General features: G+C 37.8%; 1 protein-coding gene across 1 annotated transcript in view; it reads right to left on the bottom strand.

The window, feature by feature from the left end:
- The window catches only part of UBE2U (ubiquitin conjugating enzyme E2 U), a 42707-nt gene that overhangs the window by 11920 nt on the left and 4977 nt on the right, over positions 1-25810 (bottom strand). The window contains exons 4-6 of the mRNA XM_033408995.2: positions 17098-17195; positions 11950-12070; positions 3227-3275 (exon numbers count right to left, since the gene is read on the bottom strand). Coding sequence (XP_033264886.1) covers positions 3227-3275; positions 11950-12070; positions 17098-17195 — 268 coding nt within the window. The remainder of the gene's footprint in view (positions 1-3226; positions 3276-11949; positions 12071-17097; positions 17196-25810) is intronic.

Here is a 25810-nt window from a genome sequence, read left to right on the forward strand (position 1 = left end):
CTGATTAATTTTCAAATTTTCAAGCTTTGTATATTCATTTGGATTTTACTATGTATATAGTTGTGTTGTCTGTGAATAAAGATGGTTTACTTTACCCTTTCCACATTTTATAACTTGTTTTTTTTTCCTTCCCTCATTGCACTGGCTAGGACTCCAGTACAATGTTGGATAGAAATGGTGAAAATGGGCATATTTGCATTGTTCCTAAACTCAGGAGAAAAGCACTCAACATTTCACATTTAAGTGTGAAGTTAGCTGTTGGATTTCTGTAGACTCCTTTTATTGAAATAAGGAAATTCTCTTCTATTCTTAGTTTGCTGAGAATTTTTATCATGAATGGGTATTAAATGTGTCTCCCGGATTCACCTAGATAAGTCTATGGTTTTTTTCTCTTTATTTGGTTAACTAGGTGAGTTACAAGGATTGATTTTCAAATTTTAAACCAACCTGGCTTTCCTGAAATAAAGCCCACTTAGTCATGATGTACTATCCCTTTTTATATATCAGTGGGTTCAATTTGCTAATATTTTGGTTAGGATTTATACATTTCAGATTTAAGAGGTACTGACCAATAATTTTCCTTTCTTGTAATGATCTCTGATTTTAGAATCAGAGTTTGGAAGTTTGGTAGCGTACTCACTGTCTCTATTTATTGGAAGAGTTTGAATGCCTTTCTAAAAAAGATTTTATTTGAAGTAAATTTAGATTTTTAAAAGAGTTGTAAGTTAGTTGAATACCTTCAAAATTCAACTTTATTAAAGTGTAATTTACATTCAATAAAATGCATAGGTTGAGTACAGATTGATGAGTTTTAATAAAAGCAGACCCCTGCATAACCATAAGCCCAAACAAGATACAGAATATTTTCATTAGTCCTGAAAGTTCCCTACTGCCCCTTCCCAGTCAATCTCCCTTGACACTTTGGGTAATCACTGATCCAATCTCTATCACCATAGATTAGTTTTGCCTGTCCTAGAACTTCATATACATTGAATTGTGCAGCACGTACTCTTTTATAACTCTGGGTTTTTTTTTTCTCAACATAATGTCTGCATTATTATTCCATGTTGTTGCATGTATCAACAGTTCTATTGCTGAGAGTATTCAATTTATAACTATAACACAATTTATTTATATATTCGACTGTTGAATATATAATGTTCAACTGTTGAATATATAATGTTGATTGTTGATGGACATTTTAGTTGTTTTCAGTTTGGGATATTATGAATAAAGCTCCTATGAACATTTGTGTGCAAGTCTTTTGGTGAATATATACTTTCATTTCTCTAAGATAAATACTTTAGGAGTGGGTTAGAGGGCAGGCGAATGTTTGACATTATAAGAAACTGCTAAACTGTTTTCCAGACTGGCTGTGGGCGTGTCAAATGGTACAACAATGCACACAGCAACGTAGGAGAGCTACAGTGCAATCACAGCCTCATCCATAACTGGGATTGTTAGTTTCAGCCAGTGGTGTGATCTTCCAATCTCTCCCATCTCAGTAAGTCACCGCAGTACCCATCCAGTTCAAACTACAATCTAGTAATAACCCTTGGTTCCACTTTCTCTCATTCCCCACATCAATCAAACTAAGTCTTGAATCCATCCAATTCATCCACTTATCTCCCTCTCCATATCTATGTCCTCAGCCCTAGCTCATAACACCCCACCTCTCCCCTGGTCTACTAAAATAACCCAATAATTCTTCTCCTTGCTTCCGCCTTAGATCCTTCACAATTGATTCCCCACATCGCAGTTAAAGTAGTCCTTTTAAAATGTAAATCTGATTATGTCTTTCCCCTTCTTAAAAGCTGTCCAGCTGTGTCCCGATTCCCACTGAAAGGTTAATGAAATGCAAATTCTTTACCTGGTTTATAAAGCTCTAAGTGATCTGGCCCTGTCTACATCTCTTACTCTATCTCCTACCCATCTCTTCTTTACCCCTTGCTGTGTTCCAGCTGCATTGGCCTTCTTTCGGAGCCTCTAACACACCACTCTCACATCCAACTTAGAATCAATACCCTAGTTACTCCCTCTGCCCTGAATCTCACTGTACCTGTTAAAACATCACTCTCTCCCAACTTTTCACCCCCCTTTTTTTCCTTTCATTGTCACGAATCTCGATTTTTCAAGATAACACCATTTACAAGTTTATCTCGCCATGGCTCTCGAGTTGTTTCTGACTAAAGTTATAGTTAAAGTCTTTCTCCCAGACCCCAGATTTTATTATCCTGTGATCAGTGCTGGATCCTTATGGTGCCGTCTGGTTACCTTGCTGCCTGTCTGATGAGGGACTCATTGCCCCAGACAAAGAACCAAAGGGCCAAAGTTTTCTCCCTGTAATGGGATTTGCCCTTCCTCCTGCTCCTGCCTGAGACAGACCCCACCACTGCTACTGGCTGGTCTTCATCTGAGTGCTAGGGGACAGACAAGGTCAACGTTCTTCCTGTCAGGTCCCAATTAATCATTCTGTCGGTTTTTCTGGGTCTTCTAATTCTGAGCTTCTAACACTTCCAGACACAGAGCCCCTTGACATAACATTGTCTCACATTCTGGGACAGAGCCCCGATCTGAGGGTTCCTTTTGATTTCAGTCCTTTGGGAACATTTTACTATTATAAATCCACTAAGAGGATCCTTGTTTTGGAGCATGTATAGTATAAAACCAAGATAGATCAAGTATTATGTCAACACTAGTAAGCTGGCTGTTTTCTGCATCTGACTAACTATCAAAATAAGGCTGATGGAAATGCTAGAGAAGCTGAATGCTGCAGAACCTACACCTTGTCCAGGTGTTCAAGGCTGAATTGATGTCACATTGTCAGGTGGTCTCCCAAGTGTACAATGGCTTTAGCCCTAACTCTCACCATTTTCCTCCAGGACTTTATCGTCTCCTAAATTGCTTGGATTTTTGTGATCTATAATGGTTGGATCTATAATGTAGACAACATTTTTTTTCCTTTTCAGAAATAAAAACTAAAAGAATAGGCAACTAACATAGTTACATCAATTTTAATTCAATAGACTAGAAAGAATTCAAGATTCTCCATATTCTTCCTGAAAACGTCATTTTTAAAAGGTATTGGAAGGGAAAATATATTTAAATGAAAAATATTTTTTCTAAGTTAAAAAAATGAAAATACAATTATGATAGAAAACACAGGTTAAATCAATAGTTCTTTTAGTGTATAAATTGGCCAAAAATTGTATAAAGAAAAACTTACCTGTTAAATTTATCTGGCTCTTTAGGTGACTCAGAACTGTCATCTTTTGCTGTAAAGAAAAATATGAAAAGATTCTGGTTTACTCAGAAGACTGAATATATGGCCTTATGTGCATTCTTTCCAAAGCCTCAATAAGATGGTAAGAAAGGAATAAAAATAAAGTATAAAACCTCAAGGAGCGCAAAAGAAAGATGGCAAGAAAAATTTTCAAGATGGAAAGCAGATGTCAAGTGGTAACTATCTTAACAGGCCATAGAAACTTGAAACCTAACGACCTGATGAGGGGAGGCCAATAAAAAGCAAGCAGATTTACACTTCAGAACTTGAGAAACACTCAGGAATTGGAGGTACCAGAGACCTCTGAAAACTGACAGGTATAGCATGGACCCCAAAGACATAGCCTTCATCCTATGCAACCAGAAGACCACCACTGCCCAGGCAGGAGGGAGTATGCCTAATTCTGGAGAAACTGAACCAGAGAGATTCAGGAGATAGCAGAACAAGAGTATGGTAAGCGACTGAAGGCAGGGAATAAATCAAATAAATCGTATTGGATAAGAAAGGTTCCTTATTCTCACTCTCTGTCTAGCTCCTAGAGTGTAAGTAGTTAACATCTCTCTCTTCAGGCATAAGACTGGAGGATGTGTCTCAGAAAAAATAGTCAAGCCTAGCTAAAGGTAAGGTCAGGTCTCCACTGAATAACCCTATAATGAAACAAAACCATCAACAAGTCCAATCTGTATCCAAAATTTCCAACCTTTTCAATGAATGATTTTCTTTTTTTTTTTTTTTTAAACATCTTTATTGGAGTATAATTGCTTTACAATGGTATGTTAGTTTCAGCTTCACAACAAAATGTATCAGTTATATATACATATGTTCCCATATCTCTTCCCGCTTGCGTCTCCCTCCCTCCCACCCTCCCTATCCCACCCCTCCAGGAGGTCACAAAGCACCGAGCTGATCTCCCTGTGCTATGCGGCTGCTTCCCACTAGCTATCCACCTTACGTTTGGTAGTGTATATATGTCCATGCCTCTCTCTCGCTTTGTCACTGTTTACCCTTCCCCCTCCCCATAGCCTCAAGTCCATTCTCTAGTAAGTCTGTGTCTTTATTCCTGTTTCACCCCTAGGTTTTTCATGACATTTTTTTTTCTTAAATTCCATATATATGTGTTAGCATACGGTATTTGTCTCTCTCTTTCTGACTTACTTCACTCTGTATGACAGACTCTAGGTCTATCCACCTCATTACAAATAGCTCAATTTCGTCTCTTTTTATGGCTGAATAATATTCCATTGTATATATGTGCCACATCTTCTTTATCCATTCATCCGATGATGGACACTTAGGTTGTTTCCATCTCTGGGCTATTGTAAATAGAGCTGCAATGAACATTTTGGTACATGACTCTTTTTGAGTTATGGTTTTCTCAGGGTATATGCCCAGTAGTGGGATTGCTGGGTCATATGGTAGTTCTATTTGTAGCTTTTTAAGGAACCTCCATACTGTTCTCCACAGTGGCTGTATCAATTTACATTCCCACCAACAGTGTAAGAGGGTTCCCTGTTCTCCACACCCTCTCCAGCATTTATTGTTTCTAGATTTTTTGATGATGGCCATTCTGACTGGTGTGAGATGATATCTCATTGTAGTTTTGATTTGCATTTCTCTAATGATTAGTGATGTTGAGCATTCTTTCATGTGTTTGTTGGCACTCTGTATATCTTCCAAATCGGAAAAGAAGAAGTAAAGCTGTCACTGTTTGCAGATGACATGATACTATACATAGAGAATCCTAAAGATGCTACCAGAAAACTACTAGAGCTAATCAATAAATTTGGTAAAGTAGCAGGTTACAAAATTAATGCACAGAAATCTTTGGCATTCCTATACACTAAGGATGAAAAATCTGAAAGTGAAATCAAGAAAACACTCCCATTTACCATTGCAACAAAAGAATAAAATACCTAGGAATAAACCTACCTAAGGAGACAAAAGACCTGTATGCAGAAAATTATAAGACACTGATGAAAGAAATTAAAGATGATACAAATAGATGGAGAGATATACCATGTTCTTGGATTGGAAGAATCAACATTGTGAAAATGACTCTACTACCCAAAGCAATCTACAGATTCAATGCAATCCCTATGAAACTACCACTGGCATTTTTCACAGAACTAGAACAAAATATTCCACAATTTGTATGGAAACACAAAAGACCCCGAATAGCCAAAGCAATCTTGAGAACGAAAAATGGAGCTGGAGGAATCAGGCTTCCTGACTTCAGACTATACTACAAAGCTACAGTAATCAAGACAGTATGGTACTGGCACAAAAACAGAAATATAGATCAATGGAACAGGATAGAAAGCCCAGAGATAAACCCACGCACATATGGTCACCTTATCTTTGACAAAGGAGGCAGAAATGTAGAGTGGAGAAAGGACAGCCTATTCAATAAGTGGTGCTGGGAAAACTGGACAGCTACATGTAAAAGTATGAGATTAGATCACTCCCTAACACCATACACAAAAAGAAGCTCAAAATGGATTAAAGACCTAAATGTAAGGCCAGAAACTATCAAACTCTTAGAGGAAAACATAGGCAGAACACTCTATGACATAAATCACAGCAAGGTCCTTTTTGACCCACCTCCTAGAGAAATGGAAATAAAAACAAAAGTAAACAAATGGGACCTAATGAAACTTAAAAGCTTTTGCGCAGCAAAGGAAACCATAAAGAAGACCAAAAGACAACCCTCAGAATGGGAGAAAATATTTGCAAATGAAGCAACTGACAAAGGATTAATCTCCAAAATTTATAAGCAGCTCATGCAGCTTAATAACAAAACAACAAACAACCCAATCCAAAAATGGGCAGAAGACCTAAATAGACATTTCTTCAATGAATGATTTTCATTCATCGTGTGTCCATCATACAGATACATAGTCAAAGATCAGTAGATATCTGAGTAAAGTCATTATCATGAAGGATGACAACCAAAACAAATAAGCAGGAAGAAAATAGGAACTAGGAACATACTTTTCTGGACATTTTCCAGAATACAGAACAGAAAAACAAAGAGATGGATAATAGGAGAAAATAGATTTTAAAAAATCAGAGTAACAGATCAGTAGATCCCACGTCTAAATCTTTGGAGATTTAGAAGAGAGAACAGGGAAACTGGAGGGGACAGGTATTATAAAAGAAATCATATAAGAAAAAAGTCCAGAACTAAAGAATTAGAGTTTGAGATTTAAACAGCCTATGAAATGCCCTACATGATGAATGAGGAGGAAAAACATTTTCAGACTAAAGTTTAACCAAATTATGAACATATGAGAGTGGAAAAAATACATTTTTAGGCATGTGAAGTAATAAAAGATTTAGCTTTCATGTACTTGGAAGCTCCTGGAGGAAGTGTTCCAACAAAATGAAGGAGCAAACCAACCAAGAGGAAAAGGAGGGATCAAGCAAGAGCTCCAATCCAAGAGGCAGACCAAAAGGTCACTCCAGGATCCCTACGAGAGAACTGCCAATTCAGAAAAGGAGGAGGCGCATGAGTGCCTCAGCAAAGACGTCTTCCAGGGGAAGAAAATGAAACTGACTGAATACCTGGTGTGTGTGTTTTGTTTGTTTTTTTGTTTGTCTTTACAGCTCTGTCAGAAAGCTTAGGGGAAAAATAAATGGTAGATATTTTTAAAAAGAACAAATAAAAATCCAGAAAACAAAAACAAGGGAATGAAAACACAGGCCATTTGTACAAGAAAAATAATCATTCGTGGCTCACCTATGACGAATATTTACTAAGTCATATCAATGTAAACGAACAATACTAGGAGAATGGGGGAGAGAAAACGTGAGTGGAAATGGCACATAAAAACTAAATCTTTATCTCTCAGAAGAAGCCCATAAGTAATATCTAAACTGAAAACCCCAGAAATTTAGTACAGAATAAATTTAGAAATATAGTGGTGAATTCCAAAAGAAACAGATAAACGTGTTGAAAGCTGTTGGTACCTTGTCGGGGTGGGGACGGCTCTCAGCCATGGAAGCTGTGGCTTCCAAGGTCTGCTATATTTCCTTAAAAACCGATTGGTGTTATCTGTCCTTTAAAGCTATGCACAAATATTTCTTTGATAGAAAATAAATACTTAACATCTTTAGCAGAGACTTTGCTGAAAAGTTCCTGGAACATCTGGTGCAGTGAAATACAAAAAAGGACAAAAGAGGTCTGTAACTCCAGCAAACAGATTCATACAGGCCATCCTGTTAAAGTCAGGTTTTCCACATCTCCTGACATCTGTAGACAGCAGAATATCTGGAGTAATACTGTAATCACCAACAACAAAACTGGCTCTGAATGATGGTGCTAAAGCTCATGTTCTTTAATGAGAAGCTACTGGACTAAATTTCTCTTTCTCCTGACATCAAGAAAGAATCTTTTCCAAAGGAAAGGGTATTCCTACACCTAACAACCAGTACTCCCTTTAAGAGAAAAAAAACCCAACACCTGAAATCCTACGAGACATCACCTGCTTCAATTGTAGAAACAAGTTCCTCTAAAATTGTTCTATTAAGAGAACTTTAAAAAAAAAGTGAACAAATTGAGAACTTAAATTGAAGAAGAATCAAATGCTTATCACAACATCTTCCTAATTGCAAGGAGGATGGGATGGATTTGCACAATCATCAGGGTTTTTTTAAAAGTACCTAATGTGAATTAGTTGTATTTTTATAATTCTTCTCTATTCTTGTATTTTGACTGTCATAATATCTGTCAGTAATTATATTATAGTTTTTTTTTTTTTTTTTGCAGTACACGGGCCTCTCACTGGTGTGGCTTCTCCCGTTGCAGAGCACAGGCTCCGGACGCGCAGGCTCAGCGGCCATGGCTCACGGGCCTAGCCTGTCCCAGGCAGTCTGGTATGTGTGAGCACCCAAACTATAAGTAAGGGAGTCAGGGTCCAGACCACAAGGAGAAGAGGCTTGCAGGACATGGGAAGGTCATCAGGACCTCCACCAATCGTTTTTTTTTTTTTTTTGTCTGTGTCGGGTCTTCACTGCTGCACACAGGGTTCCTCTAGTTGTGGTGAGTGGGGGCTTATTCTTCGTTGTGCTGCATGTGCTTCTCATTGCGGTGGCTTCTCTTGTTGCGGAGCATGGGCTCTAAGAGTGTGGGCTTCAGTCGTTGTGGCACGTGGGCTCTAGAGCGCAGGCTCAGTAGTTGTGTCACACAGGCTTAGTTGCTCCGCCGCATGTGGGATCTTCCCGGACCAGGGATCGAACCCATGTCCCCTGCATTGGCTGGCGGATTCCCAACCACTGCACCACCAGGGAAGCCCCCACCAATCGGGTTTGAACTCAGAGTTTGTGCATTCTTGTCAACACGCCAAGGAAAAGGCTGGTATTCCAGAGAAGGGCCCACCTAACCAGCGTCGGGCAAGTTATCATTTCGCACATGCTTGGTAGAAGGGCACTTGCTTTTCACATTAAGCTTGTGTTCAAATAGCTTCCTAAGAATTTTTCATAGACTAAAGGTCTGCTATGAAGTCAGGTCTCTTCTCTTCAGTACTTGGAAATTTTAATTCTTTGATCCCACATGAATGACTTTATGTTCACCTCATTAAATTGGAGGCACGGGGCGGGGGGTGGGGGGTGGGGAGGGCGGCAGGGGGAATGCCCAGGGTGGATCTCTGGCCCTGCAGCTTGCTGTGTGTGGCCTTGGGCTAATCCCTTCATCACCATCCTCAGCTGCCTCAGGGGAAGAGGCTAAGGATCAGATGAATAAATGTATGTGAAAGCATTCTGTAAACTATGAAGTAAAATCAGGATCTAAATTTATGGGTTTTTTTTTGCGGTACGCGGGCCTCTCCCGCTGCGGAGCACAGGCTCCAGACGCACAGGCTCAGCAGCCATGGCTCACGGGCCCAGCCGCTCCGCAGCATGTGGGATCCTCCCAGACCGGGGCACGAACCCGCGTGCCCTGCATCGGCAGGCGGACTCTCAACCACTGCGCCACCAGGGAAGCCCTTTATGTGTATTTTTTCATTCATTCAATCTACAAATTTTTATTCAATACTTATAGCCAGAGACTGCTACCTGGGCACTGAGGATATTGCTGTAGCCGAAAATTAATGCCTACGGATATGATACAATTACCTGCCTCTTGAGTTTCTCATGTATACAAGTAACTATCTGTTCCACTTTTGTGTTATCCAAAAATGGGATAATTTCTCCTTTGCATTTTCCAGACCTTCTTATTAATATATTAAACGTACATGAAAGCTGATTCTTGCAGCACTGTAGTGGAGACCTTTTCTTTTCAAAGTTGTTACAGGAAATTAATTCTCATTGGATGCAGTTTTTCACAGAAAACCACATGGTACTATGCTACCATCTAAGTTAGAGTGAACGCATTTTTCCGCACTTCATTTCCCACCACAGCAGCTGCCTCTGCTGTATCACGGCACTCTTTCCCTATGAAGCACAGAAAATCATTTTCTTCCTGGCACTATAGGTACCACTCCAGTCCTGCTGTGATGGCAGGCAAGCTGAAAACGATTTGCTGTCTTGGATTCCCACATATTTCACCAACACAAATGAAGCATATAGTGAAAACCTACCAAAGCACTATTTGCTTTGTCACTCATTTGTTGGGTGATTTGGCAACGTGGACAGCTTTCCTGTCTGGTTTGTTGGCAAAGCAGGAGGACTGAAAGGAGTGAAGGGTGATGTCAGCCTGAGAGAAAAGAAGAAAAGGAAGGGCCAATTTGTCTTGCAGTTTCTTCTCATCCTTCTCTCTGCAGGGCAAAACCAAAGTCATTTACCATAGAAAATTCTTTAAAACCAGTTTTAGAATTTGCATTCACCAGAATATGGACATAGCTTTGTACAGAATATTTCTGTGTAATGACAGTATTGTAGTGCATGACAGAAGGGATACATGTCATTCATTTGCTCATTCCACAAACACTTCCTGAGTGCAGAGGACACAGGGGGGGATGCTACAGTATTCTGGTTGGTCAGAAATATGATCAGAGTGAAGCGGTACCATTCCTCTGTGGACAAACCAGCCTCAAAACTGTCAGGGAATTTTGAGGAACTCCGCGACAATCATGACATATTTGAAGATACTGGAAAAGATGCCTGATCAATATTGCATCTGACCCAGATGCCCTGTGGAGGAGGACTTGAACTTGGCCACAAACTGTACAGACCTGACTAATGGGCTGGCAGGTCCTAGAAGGGGATGGAAGAAGAGATCGTGGACATCTAATGGAGAGAAAAAGCACAAGAGACATCAGTTTGGCAGAGTGAGTCTGAACAGCGAGTCCTGCTGATTGGGGAGCTAATAATGCCAGTTACTGTGTGAGGCTGCTGTGCACTGCTGAAAGGAGGGGCAGAATGTAAAGGAAAGAGCTATGTCACTAGGATCCCAACCTTCACTTGTGGCAAACACCCCTGGGCATAAGGAGCCAACAGCATTGCTCTGCTAACTGCAGAGAGAGCACAGGAGCAGTAGAGGCGATGGAATTAAGAGTCAAGAAAAGGTTCCTGGCAGGATGAGAGGGAGCAGACCAACGGTATCAGGAAAACATTGGTCAATAGAGCAGAAAGACTGAAAAGGCTCAGATGTCATTTCCACATGGATTCTTTGAAGGAATACCTGGAGGAAGAACTCTCCAGAAAGAAAAATGCTGAAAGCTTTCCTAATCAAGGGGAAAGGAGTCCCAGATCAGTAAGATCTGGGGGGTGCTAAAGGTGAAGTCTGAGAAATATCCGTTACAGATCAGAGAGTTAAAACTGATGTCATACCTTTATGATGGGTAGACTAGTTTTGATCAGCACCATTCACCCATATGACCATTACTTTTATTTATTTATGTATTTATTTTTGCAGTACGCGGGCCTCTCACTGTTGTGGCCTTTCCCGTTGCGGAGCACAGGCTCCAGACGTGCAGGCTCAGCGGCCATGGCTCACGGGCCCAGCCACTCCGCGGCATGTGGGATCCCCCCAGACCGGGGCACGAACCCGTGTCCCCCGCATTGGCAGGCAGACCCTCAACCATTGCGCCACCAGGGAGGCCCGACCATTACTTTTAAAGATACTAAGCCTATGATTTTTGGTAATCTTTTAAAAAGGACCACACTAAACCAGCCAGAGAAAGACAAATATCTTATGATATTGCTTATATGTTGAATCTAAAAAAATGATAGAAATGAACTTACATACAAAACAGAAATAGACCCACAGACATAGAAAACAAACTTATGGTTACCAAAGGGGAAAGGGGGCGGGCAGGGGTAAATTAGGAGTTTGGGATTAATATGTACACACTACTATATATAAAACAGACAACAAGGACCTACTGTATAGCACAGGGAACTCTACTCAATATTTTGTAATAACCTATAAGGGAAAAGAGTCTGAAAAAACAGATATATAAAATAGATATATATGTATGTATAACTGAATCACTTTGCTGTACACCTGAAACTAACACAACATTGTAAATCAACTATTCTTCAATTAGGAAAAAAAAGGGATCACACTGATGGATTTGAAAAAGAGGTACAGTAGGAGAGATCTTAGTATGACTTCATTACTGAAAATGGATACAGAAAATATTGCCGTATACAAGTTACTTGCTAGATCATTTACTTGGTATAAATAATTAATAACTGGCAAATAACAATAAGTAGGCACTTCTTACATTGTAATGGCTGGTGGAAACGTCTTCGAATTATTTGCCTGTACAGAGTTTCATCTTTATTCAGTATATGGGCTGCTTCCAAATTCACTGGATTTTCTAGCACTGGATTAGAAAGCATAACCTATAGGAAAACATATAGAACATAGAGTTTTTTTGTTTTTGTTTTTTTTTTGTTTTTTTTTTTTGCTGTACATGGGCCTCTCACTGTTGTGGCCTTTCCCGTTGTGGAGCACAGGCTCTGGACGCGCAGGTCAGCGGCCATGGCTCACAGGCCCAGCCGCTCCGCGGCATGTGGGATCCTCCCGGACCGGGGCACGAACCCGCGTCCCCTGCATCGGCAGGCGGACTCCCAACCACTGCGCCACCAGGGAAGCCCAGAACATAGAGTTTTTAAAGTAACTTTTTTCTTAGAGCAAAAAGACAAACTAATACATACAACATTCAAGAAGCATTCATTAAATGCCTACAATGTATCCACCTGGAGATAGAGACAAAGACAAAAGAGACATAGTCCCTACTCTCAAGAAACACTTGATCTATCTTGGTTTTATACTGTACATTCATGAGCCAAACATTAGGATCAAAGCAAGTTACAAGTTCCTTCCTGTAACTTATTTCTTCCTATCACATAAATTTAAATTGATTTTTTATGGAAAGGGAAGTAAACATTAGAAAACATTGAAACATTTCCATTAAAAATACATTACATTTTAACATGAGATCATATTTAGATCGTGAATAAACAAACACATGTATTAAAAACTTGCATGCAATTCAGTATCCCTCCAGATCACTGAATACTTAACTTGGTATCTGTAGTAGTTTTCTATTGCTGCTATAACAAATTACCACAAATTTAGCAACTAAATCAACACAACTTTATTATCTCACATTTCTACAAGTAGGAAGTCAAGGTTGATTGAGCTGGTTTTTCTCTTCCAGACTGAACAAGACTGAAATCAAGTCGTCGATTGGCTGGGCTCTTACCAGAGGCTCTGGGAAGAACATGCCTCCCAACTCATTCAGGCTGTCTGTTCGCTGAATTCAGTTCCTGACTTCAGTATTTGTAAGACTGAGTTTCCCGTTTCTTCCCTGGTGATTAACTGGGGGCTACCCTCAACCCTGAGATGTCTCTCGCCAGTCCTTACACTTGGACCCCTACGTGTCAGAGGCAAAGGTGTGAAAAATCCTTCTCGTGTTTGCTCCCCTCCTGTCATATCCTTTCTCCGTCTTTACTGTATTTCTCTGAGTGACTCTTCTGTCTTCCTTTTCTGTTGTTAAGAGCTCATGGGATTACTTTGGGCCCCCTGCATATTTCAGGAATAACCTTTCTATTTTAAGGTGAGCTGATTAGTAACCATAGTTCCATCTGCAAAGTTCCTTCAGACCTAGATTAGTGTTTGACTGAGTAACCAGAGAATGGGAGTCTTGGGGGACATCTTCAAAATTCTGCCTACAATAGTATTTGCACATCTGGATGAAATAGGTGACCAGTAGTAACTAAAACTTAATAGTTCTGCTAGACCATGATCTTGTTTATCTGGCATCTCAAAATTAATATTAGCCCAAATTTGAAAAATTTATTCAATAATTCAGTATACGGAACCTTACGTTATAACATACAAAATAGATAATAAAATATAGCCAAGAGAACAACTACCAGAATGTCTTAAGTGTAGCTACAGGTCAGAGTGGATTACTGTGGCTTAAGAGTCATGGAAATGATAGCAATCTTTCTCTAATAAAAGCAGTAATCTGACATCTGATATTTCAAAACCAACAAGAATTTTCTGCTGTTTTTTTTTTTTCTATTTGGAAAACACATTGGGCTATATTTCCCAGAATATTATAATTGCTTAAATAAGGATTGCACTATATCTTTCAAAGTGGGTGGGAAGCAGATGAAACTTTTCTTCAAGAACGAGCTTTTGCTCTTTGGCTGGAGAGATAATCTTACTCAGAGAGGCACATCTGGTAAAGTTTACTCAATAGTTTTTGCATTGACCACTGTGCCTAAGACCTTTTCATATAATATACACACAAGCTATTAAGTATATTTAATGATTTTTTAAGAACTAGAATGTAAGGAATAATTAAAATATACAAATCAGACACCCTGCTAAAATAGTAAAAAAATAAAATAACAGTCCAACTTTTAAAGTCACCATGTGATAGTATGAAATAATATAAAAAGCCATCTGGAGGATAAATACAAACATCTGAAGCATCAATAAACAACTGTACCAGTGGGTACATGTTGTAATATCCAATTAGTTATAGCCCATGAAATTGGAATTTCTTCTGTGGATGAGTGTTGGTACTTACTTTTTCATTGTATATGGAAGTACAAGTTTTCAAAGAAATCAAGATTATAAAAATTTTCGGAGGAGATGATTAGCATATTTAGACTTTAAAATATTATAAACACCATTTCAAGTACCACCTCCTTGTATAACAATGTGATAATTATAAATGTGTCTCACCTGTTATTCAAAAGGTAGTAGTCAGAAAGCAATCTCAATTTAAATTACTTAAATAAAATGAATAACTCAGTTCCTCAGTTACAGTAGCCACATTTCAAGTGCTCAGTAGAACATGAGACTAGAGGCTACTATATCGGACAGCACAGATATTGAACATTTCCATAAGCACGGAAAGTTCTATTGGGCAGCACTGACCTTCAAAGTACTATTAAATAGCCATTAAAATATTAATTGTAGCAATCTGGAATTACTTGAGATAAAATGTTAAGTGAAAAAGAAATAGGCTATATAATTAGAACATATATACCATCATTGCAACGATGTAAAAATTCAGATTTGTTGCTTCAATCATGTTACTTAGTACCTATCACACAAATTAGACTTGTTTCCTGACCTCAGGGAGCTTACAGTCCAACAGGGGAAGACAGATAAGGAAACAGTATATGTGTTAGAGCATTATAGCGCTCTCATAGAGATTTGCTTAGGGTACCACTTTGCAAAGAAAACCTCCTTCCCGCCAAAACCAAAGCCATCAATTTCACCTAGGAAAGGAAATCAGGAAAGGCATTGCAGAGGAGGGCTCTATTGACCCGACTCTTACAATGTGAGCAGCTGCTTGCTGAACAGACTGAGAAAGAGGGAATAAAATGGGCTGCTAGTCAGATGCGGAACTGGACTGAGCACTTTTTAAAGTGCAAGAATGACTTAGGTTTGTAACTTTAGAGTTTAGAACTCTATAAATGCTTTTTAACATGAATTGAACCAAGCACTGTGAGTGGGGAAAAAAAAAAAAAAGAAGATATCAATATATCAATAGGAGCGGGATCCCACAGTGTGTTTGGGAGAGTTAAGGCCGAGGTGTGAGAAGTAGATCATCGTTTGTCAGGCAACAGAATTTGGGCTTGACCCTGCAGGAAATGTGGAACTGAAGATTTAAAACCGAAACACAGGAGACAAAATTAGAAGAAAATGCTAATAACAATAGGGTAAGGAATTTTCTTTATGATTACCAGTGATTTTCTTTTCCTTTCCACTATCTTAAAAATCTTCTCTAATGTGGGCATATTTGTTTTATAAATCTATTTGAAAAATAAAAACAACTGTGTAATCTACTGGCTTTCCATGATGTATTTGGCAACACTTTGTTGTCATTTTGTATTACAGGTTAAAACTAAGAACAATCAAAATATTAACTAGATTTTATTGAATTCTTTGCTTGGACAACTCATGGTTCTAAGTACTTTACATGTTATTTATTCATTTAGTCCTCACAAGTTATATGAGGTAGCTACTAACAGCCCCATTTTACTGATGAAGAAACTGAGGCAATGAGAAGTGAAGAAACTTTTCCAACAGTGCAAAGGTATTAAGTGGCAGAACCAAGATGTGAAGCCAAGCTATCTAAACTTACAGCCCTCAATGTACCTTTTATTAAATTATTCTGCTATTCAAATTTTTCACCATTTCATTCTGGTTTGCCCTCACTCATTACATTCCTGAGAACATTCATTTTTACTATTTTTAAGGCCAATCCTATTTAGGTGGAAGAGACAGGATGACTCAGTTTGAAGGAATCCAGAAGATCAATCACAAATCTCTGCACAACACGCTCACTTACTTCCTCAAAGTTTTTGCTCCAATCTCTCTCCCAGAACATGGCCTGGCACTGCTATATATGCTCAACACATATTTGTAGAATGAATGAATAAATAAATTGAACATTGAATTTTTAAAAATATTAAATTTTACTCAGCATACTAAGATGACTAGACAGAAAGTTAATGATTAGTTTTATTTTATTTTCAAAAACAAGAAATGGGAGAGATGAAATTTGTGTTATAATTCTATGTTACAGAGAAAATTCAATTAAGCCAGAATACTTTATCTCCAGGTATTCCAGATGATCAAAATTTAATAGTTTATCTCCACATATTATCAATGATAAATAGAATATCGTGGACAGACTCTAGCGGATAGAATCTCGCTGAGCCAGATGTAAGTGGTCAAAGCAAGTGCCACTCAAATCATTTATCTTAGCATTTCAGGATGAGAAGGGAGGCTCTTTGAGGGTGGGGAATAACGCAACACGGAGGCATACTTCTAAAGACCATGGATCTAGGAGGTGAAGGGTGCATTCTAGAAACAGGCATCTACTGAGGAGAGGAGGAAATTCCTGGTTTAATTGTTCACTGGGTTTGATATGAAAGTTTATAAAAGCAGGTCTCTAGTACTGTCAGAAACAAAGGATAAAGCTGAACATTTTACGTTGTAGTCACTTGATTCACCTCTCGGAGGAAGGCAAGGTTCATGAATGTGGAAAGATCCAAAAGGCCTGTTCAACATTATAAAGTGAAGTTAGGAGCCAAAAGCAAACCTAAGACTGTATTTCCAGAGTTGAAACCATCCAAACAGTTCTTTTCTTCTTTTATAAAATACATATTCTTTGGCTGGGAAGGGCCTAATCTATCGATTTCACTTTAAAAATAATCGTCTTTATAATTCAAGTTCCATTTTACAGTCTTGACGTAGAAATGTTATTGATTTATATAAGCTTACTCAAATCCTTTAAACATTTAACTATGCATTGTACATTTTATTCGTTATATTTTTAGTAATTGGGGTAATTAAAAGTATTAAAGACAGCATTATATTAATCTGTTCTTACCTGGAGGGTAAGTAAGATGCTGCTCAATGTATAGCTTCTATTCCACTTATGAGTGTTGTCCAAAAAATCTATACAGGGACGGCCAGTATGTGGGTCTACTGTATTAAAATAATACATTAATATTAATACATAAAATTATTATTTAAAACTTATGAACATCAACAGGTCATAGCAAAGTTAGAAAGCAAATGACAAAGCAGGAAAATTATTTGCATTGCATGTGACAGACACTTAATACAGAGCAGCTGTTAGAGCATGGACTTTGGTGTCAGACACACAGATTTGACAGTTGACCCCTCCACTTATCAGCTGTGTGATGTTGAGCAATTAACTTTACCTCTCTAGGTCTCACTTGCTTAGTATATGAAATGGGGATATGATTGAAGTACCTACTTCCACTGAAAAGAATTTAAAAAATAAAGCCCTTAATAGAGTACCTGGCACATAGTGGATCCTCAAAAAATGATAGCTATCATTATTAATAATACTTTTATTAATGTATAAATAATTTTTGTAAATGAATAAGAAAAACATTTATATTCCAATAGAAAAATCTTGCAATAAAAAGGTAAGACCTGGGAAGAAAATTTTAAAAAGGTGAAAAGAGGGGTGTTTGATTTGGTACATTGTATTGTAAACTACAATAATAGTAACAGCGCAATGGACACAAGATTTGAGTGAACAATGCAATAAAAGAATTTAGAAACAAATCCTAGTTGGTATTAAAACTGTTGTAAGTTACAAGTGAAATTATGACTCAGTGGTGAAAGAAAAGATGATGGTATAGAAAGTTTTGTGCACACTATTCATGGTCCTCCAGTATTTGCTCTCCCTTTCCTCCATTTCTTCTCTCTATAATAAGAAACTTGATGCCTGCCCCATCCCCATTCCCCCATGCGGTTTTAGATGAATACACAGTTGCCCACATTTTCCCAGCCTTTCCTCTAACAAGATGTGGCCGTGTGACTAAGTCTTAATCATGAGACATTGGCAGAAGTAAAGTGTGCACCTTCTGGATCATATTTTCTTAAGGAAGTTGTTCTGCCCTCTTCTCTTTTTCTCTCCCTTTACCACTGGCTGGAAATAGTGACAGAGTAAATGTCTTAGGTCCAGAAATTGAACCCACACACTGAGGATGGCAAAACCTCCCTGCCAGCTTTGTTCCATTACATCAATATATAAATTGGAAAGATATATGAAAGGTTGGCCTATGTCCTAACACAGTTAATTAACTAAGTCAGTACTTGGAAAAAAATACACACACACACACACACACACACACACGTGTATGTGTAGTTTTTGGGTTTTTTAATTAAATAGAATTATATTTTACATTTTATTCTTCAAAGTATTTTTTCATTTAATAGTAAATTGTCAACATATTTCTGGACATGTTTATTCAAAAAATATTTGAGCACTAACAATATGCCAGGTAGTGAAGATTCCAGGGCACAAGAATGACCAAAGAGTAAAGTCTTCATATATCTTCCTTGCTATGTTTAAAAGCAATGTATATAGCTGTAAGATATTTTACTTAAAAATTCCTATATTAATGGACATTGGAGTTATTTCTCTTTTCCTTATTTCCAACATTGTTACTGGAAACAAAATCTTTATTAATTAAGTATTAATAAGAATATTAAGCATATTCTTTATACAGATCCCTAAAGTCTCCACCCCAAAACTATTAGAATTAGTAAATGAATTCGGCAAGGTTGCAGGATAAAAGATTAATATACAGAAATCTATTGCATTTCTATACACTGATGATGAAATATCAGAAAGAGAAAGTAAAAAAGAAAAAAAATCCCATTTAAAATAGCAGCAAGAAAAACCCTTAGAAATAAATTTAACCAAAGAGGTGAAGGACCAATACCCTGAAAACTATGAAACACTGATGAAGGAAAATGAAGATGATTCAAAGAAATGGAACAATATCCCATGCCCTTGGATTGGAAGAATTAATATTGTTAAAATGGCCATACTACCCAAAGCAATTTACAGATTTAATGCAATCCCTATCAAAATACCCTGGACATTTTTCACAGAACTAGAACAAATAATCATAAAATTCACATGGAGCCACAAAGCAATCTTGAGAAAAAAGAACAAAGCTGGAAGTATAACCCTCCCAGACTTTAGACTATACTAGAAAGCTACAGTAATCAAAACATCATGGTATTGACACAAAAACAGACACATAAATCAATGGAACAGAACAGAGAGCCCCAAATAAATCTGTGCACTATGGTCAATTCATCTACAACAAAGGAGTCAAGAATATACAATGGAGAAAAGACAGTTTCTTCAACAAGTGGTGCTGGGAAAATTGGGTAGCCACATGCAAAACAATGAGATTAGAACATTCCCTCACACCACATACAAATTAAATTCAGGATGGTTTAAAGAGCTAAATGTAAGACCAGAAACCATAAAACTCCTAGAAGAGAACATAGGTGGAATACTCTTTGAAACAAATTACAGCAATATTTTCTTGGATCAGTCTCCTAAGGCAAAAGAAATAAGAGCAAAAATAAACAAATGGGACCTAATTAAACTTAAAAGCTTTTGCATAGCAAAGGAAACCACTGACAAAATGAAAAGACAACCTACGGAATCAGAGAAAGTATTTGCAAATGATGCTACCAACAAGGGGTTAATACCTACAATATACAAACAGTTCACACAGTTCAATATCAAAAACAAACAAACCAATCACTAAATGGGCAGAAGACCTGAACAGACATCTTTTCAAAGAAGACATACAAATGGCTAACAGGCACATGAAAAGATGTTCAAATCACTAATTATTAGAGAAATGCAAATCAAAACAACGAGATATCACCTCACATCTGTCAGAATGGTTATCATCAAGTCTAAAAATCACAAATGTTGGCAAGGATGTGGAGAAAAGGGAACCCTTATACACTGTTGGTGGGAATGTAAATTGGTACAGCCACTATGGAAAACAGTATGAAGGCTCGTCACAAAACTAAAAGCAGAGCTACCATATGATCCAGCAATTCTACTCCTGGGTATATATCCAGAAAAAATGAAAACACTAATTTAAAAAGATACACGCACCCCAATATTCACAGCAGCACTATTTACAATAGCCAAGATACAGAAGCAATCCAAGTGTCCATCAACAGCCTCACCCACCAGGGAGTGGACACCAGAAACAAGAAAACAATGATCTGGCAGCCTGCGGAACTAAGTCCACAAATGCAAGTCAGAAACTACCCTGGGACCAGCTGGTCCCTGGCCCTTGGAAGACAAGAGGGGAGTGTACTTCTGGGACACAAAGGGCATCCCTTACAGAGGGCCACTTCTCCAAGGTTGAGAAACATAACCAACCTTCCACATACATAAAAATAGAAATAGAAATTTAGACAAAATGAGACAGCAGAGGAAGAGGTTCCAGATGAAAGCAAAAGATAAAACCCCAGAAGAAGAATTAAGTGACACGGAGATAGGCAATCTACACCAGGAAGAGTTCAGAGTAATGATCACAAAGACGATCCAAGAGCTCAGGAAAAGAATGGATGCACAGAGCGAGAAGTTACAGGAAGGTGTTAACAAAGAATTAGAAAATATAAAGAACAACCAAGAAGAATACAATATTGTATTGAAGAATACAATAACTGAAATGGAAAATACACTAGAAGGAGTCAATAGCAGAATAAATGAGGCAGAAGAACAGATAAGTGAGCTGGAAGACAGAGTGGTGGAAATCACTGCCGCAGAACAGAATAAAGAAAAAAGAATGAAAAGAAATGAGGACAGTTTAAGAGACCTCTAGGACAATGTCAAACGCACCAACATTCGCATTATAGGGGTCCCAGAAGAAGAGAGAGAATAAGGGACTGAGAAAATATTTGAAGAGGTAACAACTGAAAACTTCCCTAATATGGGAAAGGAAACAGCACCCAAGTCCAGGAAGCACAGAGGCCCATACAGGATTAACTCAAGGATAAATACACCAAAACACATAGTAATCAAACTGACCAAAATTAAAGATAAAGAGAAAATATTAAAAGCAACAAGGGAATCCCCATAAGGTTATGAGCTGACTTTTCAGCAGAAACTCTGCAGGCCAGAAGGGAGTGGCACAATACATTTAAAGTGATGAAAGGGGAAAACCTACAACCAAGAATACTCTACCCAGCAAGGCTCTTGTTCAGATTTGACTGAGAAATCAAAAGCTTTACAGACAAGCAAAAGCTAAAAGAATTCAGTACCACCAAACCAGGTTTAAAACAAATCCTAAAGAAACTTCTCTAGGTGGAAAAGAAAAGACCACAACTAGAAACAAGAAAATTACAAAATGGGAAAGCTCACCCATAAAGGCAAGCATACAGTAAAGATAGGAAATCATCCACACACACATATGATATCTAAACTAGTAATCATGAGAGAAGAAGAGTACAAATGCAAGACATTTGAATGCATTGAAATTAGGAGATCAGCAACTTAAAATAATCATGTATATGTATAGAATGCTATATCGAAACCTCATGGAACCACAAACCAAAAATCTATTTTTTATATATATATATATATATATATATATATATATATATATATATATATATACAAAAAATAAGATAACCAAACATAACACTAAAGATAATCAAATCACAAGAGAAGAGCACAAAAGAAGAAAGAAAATAAAGAACAAGGTCCTATTGTATAGCACTGGGAACTATATTCAATATCCTGTGATAAACCATAATAGAAAACAGTAAGCAAAAGAATATATAAATGCATAACTGAATAACTTTGCTGTACAGCAGAAATTAACAACATTTAAATCAACTATACTTCAATAAAATATTTAAAAAAAGAGGAAAGGAAGAAAGAAGACCTATAAAAACAAATGCAAAACAATTAACAAAATGACAGTAAGAACATACATACTGATAATTACCTTAAATGTAAATAGATTAAATGCTCCAGCCAAAAGACACAGACTGGCTGAATGGGTACAAAAATTAAGACTCAAATATATGCTGTCTATAAGAGACTCGCTTCAGATCTAGAGACGCATACAGACTGAAAATGAGGGGATGGAAAAAGGTATTCCATGCAAATGGAAATCAAAAGAAAGCTGGAGTTGCAATACTTATATCAGACAAAATACACTTTAAAATAAAGACTGTTATAAGAGACAAAGAAGGACAGTACCTAATGACCAAAGGAACAATCCAAGAAGAAGATATAACAATTGTATATATATATATATATATATATATATGCATCCAACACAGGAGCACCTCAATATATAAGGCAAACGTTAACAGACATAAAAGGAGAACTTGACAGTAACATGATAATAGTGGGAGAGCTTAACACCCCACTTACATAAATGGACAGATCATCCAGATAGAAAATCAATAAGGAAACACAGGCCTTAAATGACAAATTAGACCGGATGGACTTAATTGATATTTATAGAGCATTCCATCTGAAAGCAGCAGAATACACAGTCTTTTCAAGTACACATGGAATCATCTCCAGGACAGATCACTTGCTGGGGCACAAATCAAGTCTCGGTAAATTTAAGAAAACTGGAATCATATCAAGCATCTTTTTCAACCACAAGACTATGAGATTAGAAATCAACTACAAGAAAATAACTTCAAAAAAACATAAACATGTGGAGGCTAAACAGTATTCTACTAAACAACCAATGGATCACTGAAGAAACCAAAGAGGAAATCAAAAAAGTACCTAGAGACAAATGAAAATGAAAACACAATGATCCAAAACCTATGGAATGTAGCAAAAACAGTTCTAAGAGGGAAATTTACAGTGATACAACCTGAGCTCAGGAAACAAGAAAAATCTCAAATAAACAACCTAACCTTACACCTAAAGCAACTAAAGAAAGAAGAACAAACAAAACCCGAAGTTAGCAGAAGGAAAGAAATCATAAAGATCAGAGCAGAAATAAATGGAATAGTAACTAAGAAAACAATAGAAAATATCAATGAAGCTAAAATCTGCTTCTTTGAAAAGATAAACAAAATGGATAAACCTTTAGTCAGACTCATCAAGAAAAAAGGGAGAGGGCCCAAATCAGTAAAATCAGAAATGAAAAAGGAGAAGTTACAACCGACACCACAGCAATACAAAGGACCATAAGAGACTACTACAAGAAACACTACGCCAATAAAATGGACAACTTAGAAGAAATGAACAAACCTTAGAAAGGTACAATCTCCCAAGACTGAACCAGGAAGAAATAGAAAATATTAACAGACCAATTACAAGTACTGAAATTGAAACTGTGACTTAAAAACTCCCAACAAACAAGAGTCTAGGACCAGATGGCTTCACAGGCGAAGTCTATTAAACACTTACAGAAGAGATAACACCTTTCCTTTTGAAACTATTCCAAAAACTGCAGAGGAAGGAACACTTCCAAACTCATTCTATGAGGCCACCATCACTGTGACACCAAAACCAGGCAGATTTCACAAAAAAAGAAAATTACAGGCCGATATCACTGATGAACCTAGATGCAAAAATCCTTAATAAAATACTGGCAAATTGAATCCAACAATACTTTAAAAAGATCATACACCGGATCAAGTGGGATTTATCCCAGGGATGCAAGGATTTTTCAATATCCACAAATCATTCAGTGTGATACACCACATCAACAAATTGAAGAATAAAAACCATATAATCATATCAATAGATGCAGAAAAAGCTTTTGATAAAATTCAACATCGAATTGTGATAAAAACTCTCCATAAAGTGGGCATAGAGGGAACCTACCTCAACATAATAAAGGCCATATATAACAAACCCACAGCTAACAACATCATACTCAGCGGTGAAAAGCTGAAAGCATTTCCTCTAAGATCAGGAACAAGACAAGGATGTCCACTCTTGCCACTTTTAGTCAACATAGTTTTGGAAGTTCTAGCCACGACAATCAGAGAAGAAAAAGAAATAAAAGGAATACAAATTGGATGGGCTTCCCTGGTGGCGCAGTGGTTGAGAGTCCGCCTGCCGATGCAGGGGACACGGGTTCGTGCCCCGGTCTGGGAAGATCCCACATGCCGCGGAGCAGCTGGGCCCATGAGCCATGGCCGCTGAGCCTGCGCGTCCGGAGCCTGTGCTCCGCAATGGGAGAGGCCACAACAGTGAGAGGCCCGCATACCGCAAAAAAAAAGGAATACAAATTGGAAAAGAAGAAGTAAAAGTTTCACTGTTTGCAGATGACATGATGCGATACATAAAAAGTTCTAAAGACACTACCAGAAAACTACTAGAGCTCATCAATGCATTCAGTAAAGTTGCAGGATACAAAATGTATACACAGAAATATGTTGCATTTCTATTCACTAACAATGAAAAATCAGAGAGAAACTGAGGAAATAATCCCATTTACCATCACATCAAAAAGGATAAAATACCCAGGAATAAACCTACCTAAGGAGGCAAAAGACCTGTACTCTGAAAACTATAAGACGCTGATGAAAGAAATTGAAGATGACACAAACAGATGTGTTCTTGGACTGGAAGAATCAATACTGTCAAAATGACTATAGTACCCAAGGCAGTCTACAGATTTAATGCAATCCCTATGAAATTACTAATGGCATTTTTCACAGAACTAGAACAAAAAAATTTTTAATTTGTATGGAAACACAAGAGACCCGAAATAGCCAAAGTAATCTTGAGAAAGAAAAACAGAGGTGGAGGAATCAGGCTCCCTGACTTCAGACTATACTACAAAGCTACAATCATCAAAACAGTATCAGACTGGCACAAAAACAGAAATACAGATCAGTGGAACAGGATAGAAAGCCCAGAAATAAACCCACACACATATAGTCAATTAATCTATGACAAAGGAGTCACGAATGTACAATGGAGAAAAGATAGTCTCTTCGATAAGTGGTGCTTGGAAAACTGGACAGCTACATGTAAAAGAATCAGATTAGAACACTCTCTAACACCATACACAAAAATAAAGTCAAAATGGATTAAAGACCTAATGTAAAACTGGATACTCTAAAACCCCTAGAGGAAAACATAGGCAGAATACTCTGACATAAATCACAGCAATATCTTTTTGGATCTGTCTTCTAGAGTAATGGAAATAAAAACAAAAATAAACAAATGGGGGCTTCCCTGGTGGCGCAGTGGTTGAGAGTCCGCCTGCTGATGCAGGGGACATGGGTTCGTGCCCTGGTCTGGGAAGATCCCACATGCCACGGAGCGGCTAGGCCCATGAGCCATAGCCACTGAGCCTGCGTGTCCGGAGCCTGTGCTCCGCAACGGGAGAGGCCACAACAGTGAGAGGCCCGCGTACAGCAAAAAAAAAATTAAAAAAATTAAAAAATGGGACCTAATTAAACTTAAAGGCAAAGGAAACCATCAGCAAAACAAAAAGAGAACCTACAGAATGGGAGAAAATTTTGCAAATGATGTGAGCAAAAAGGGATTAATCGTAAAAGTATACAAACAGCTTTACAGTTCAACATCAAAAAAAAAACCAACCCAATCAAAAACTGGGCATGAGATCTAAATAGACAGTTCTCCAAAGAAGACTTATATATGGTCAACATGCACATGAAAACTGCTCCACATTGCTAATTATTAGAGAAATGCAAATCAAAGCTATGTTGAGGTATCACCTCACACCAGTCAGAATGACCATCATGAAAAAGTGTACAAACAATAAATGCTGGAG

Source organism: Orcinus orca, chromosome 1 (assembly GCF_937001465.1).
Source record: "Orcinus orca chromosome 1, mOrcOrc1.1, whole genome shotgun sequence".
NCBI classification, from domain to species: Eukaryota; Metazoa; Chordata; class Mammalia; order Artiodactyla; family Delphinidae; genus Orcinus; species Orcinus orca.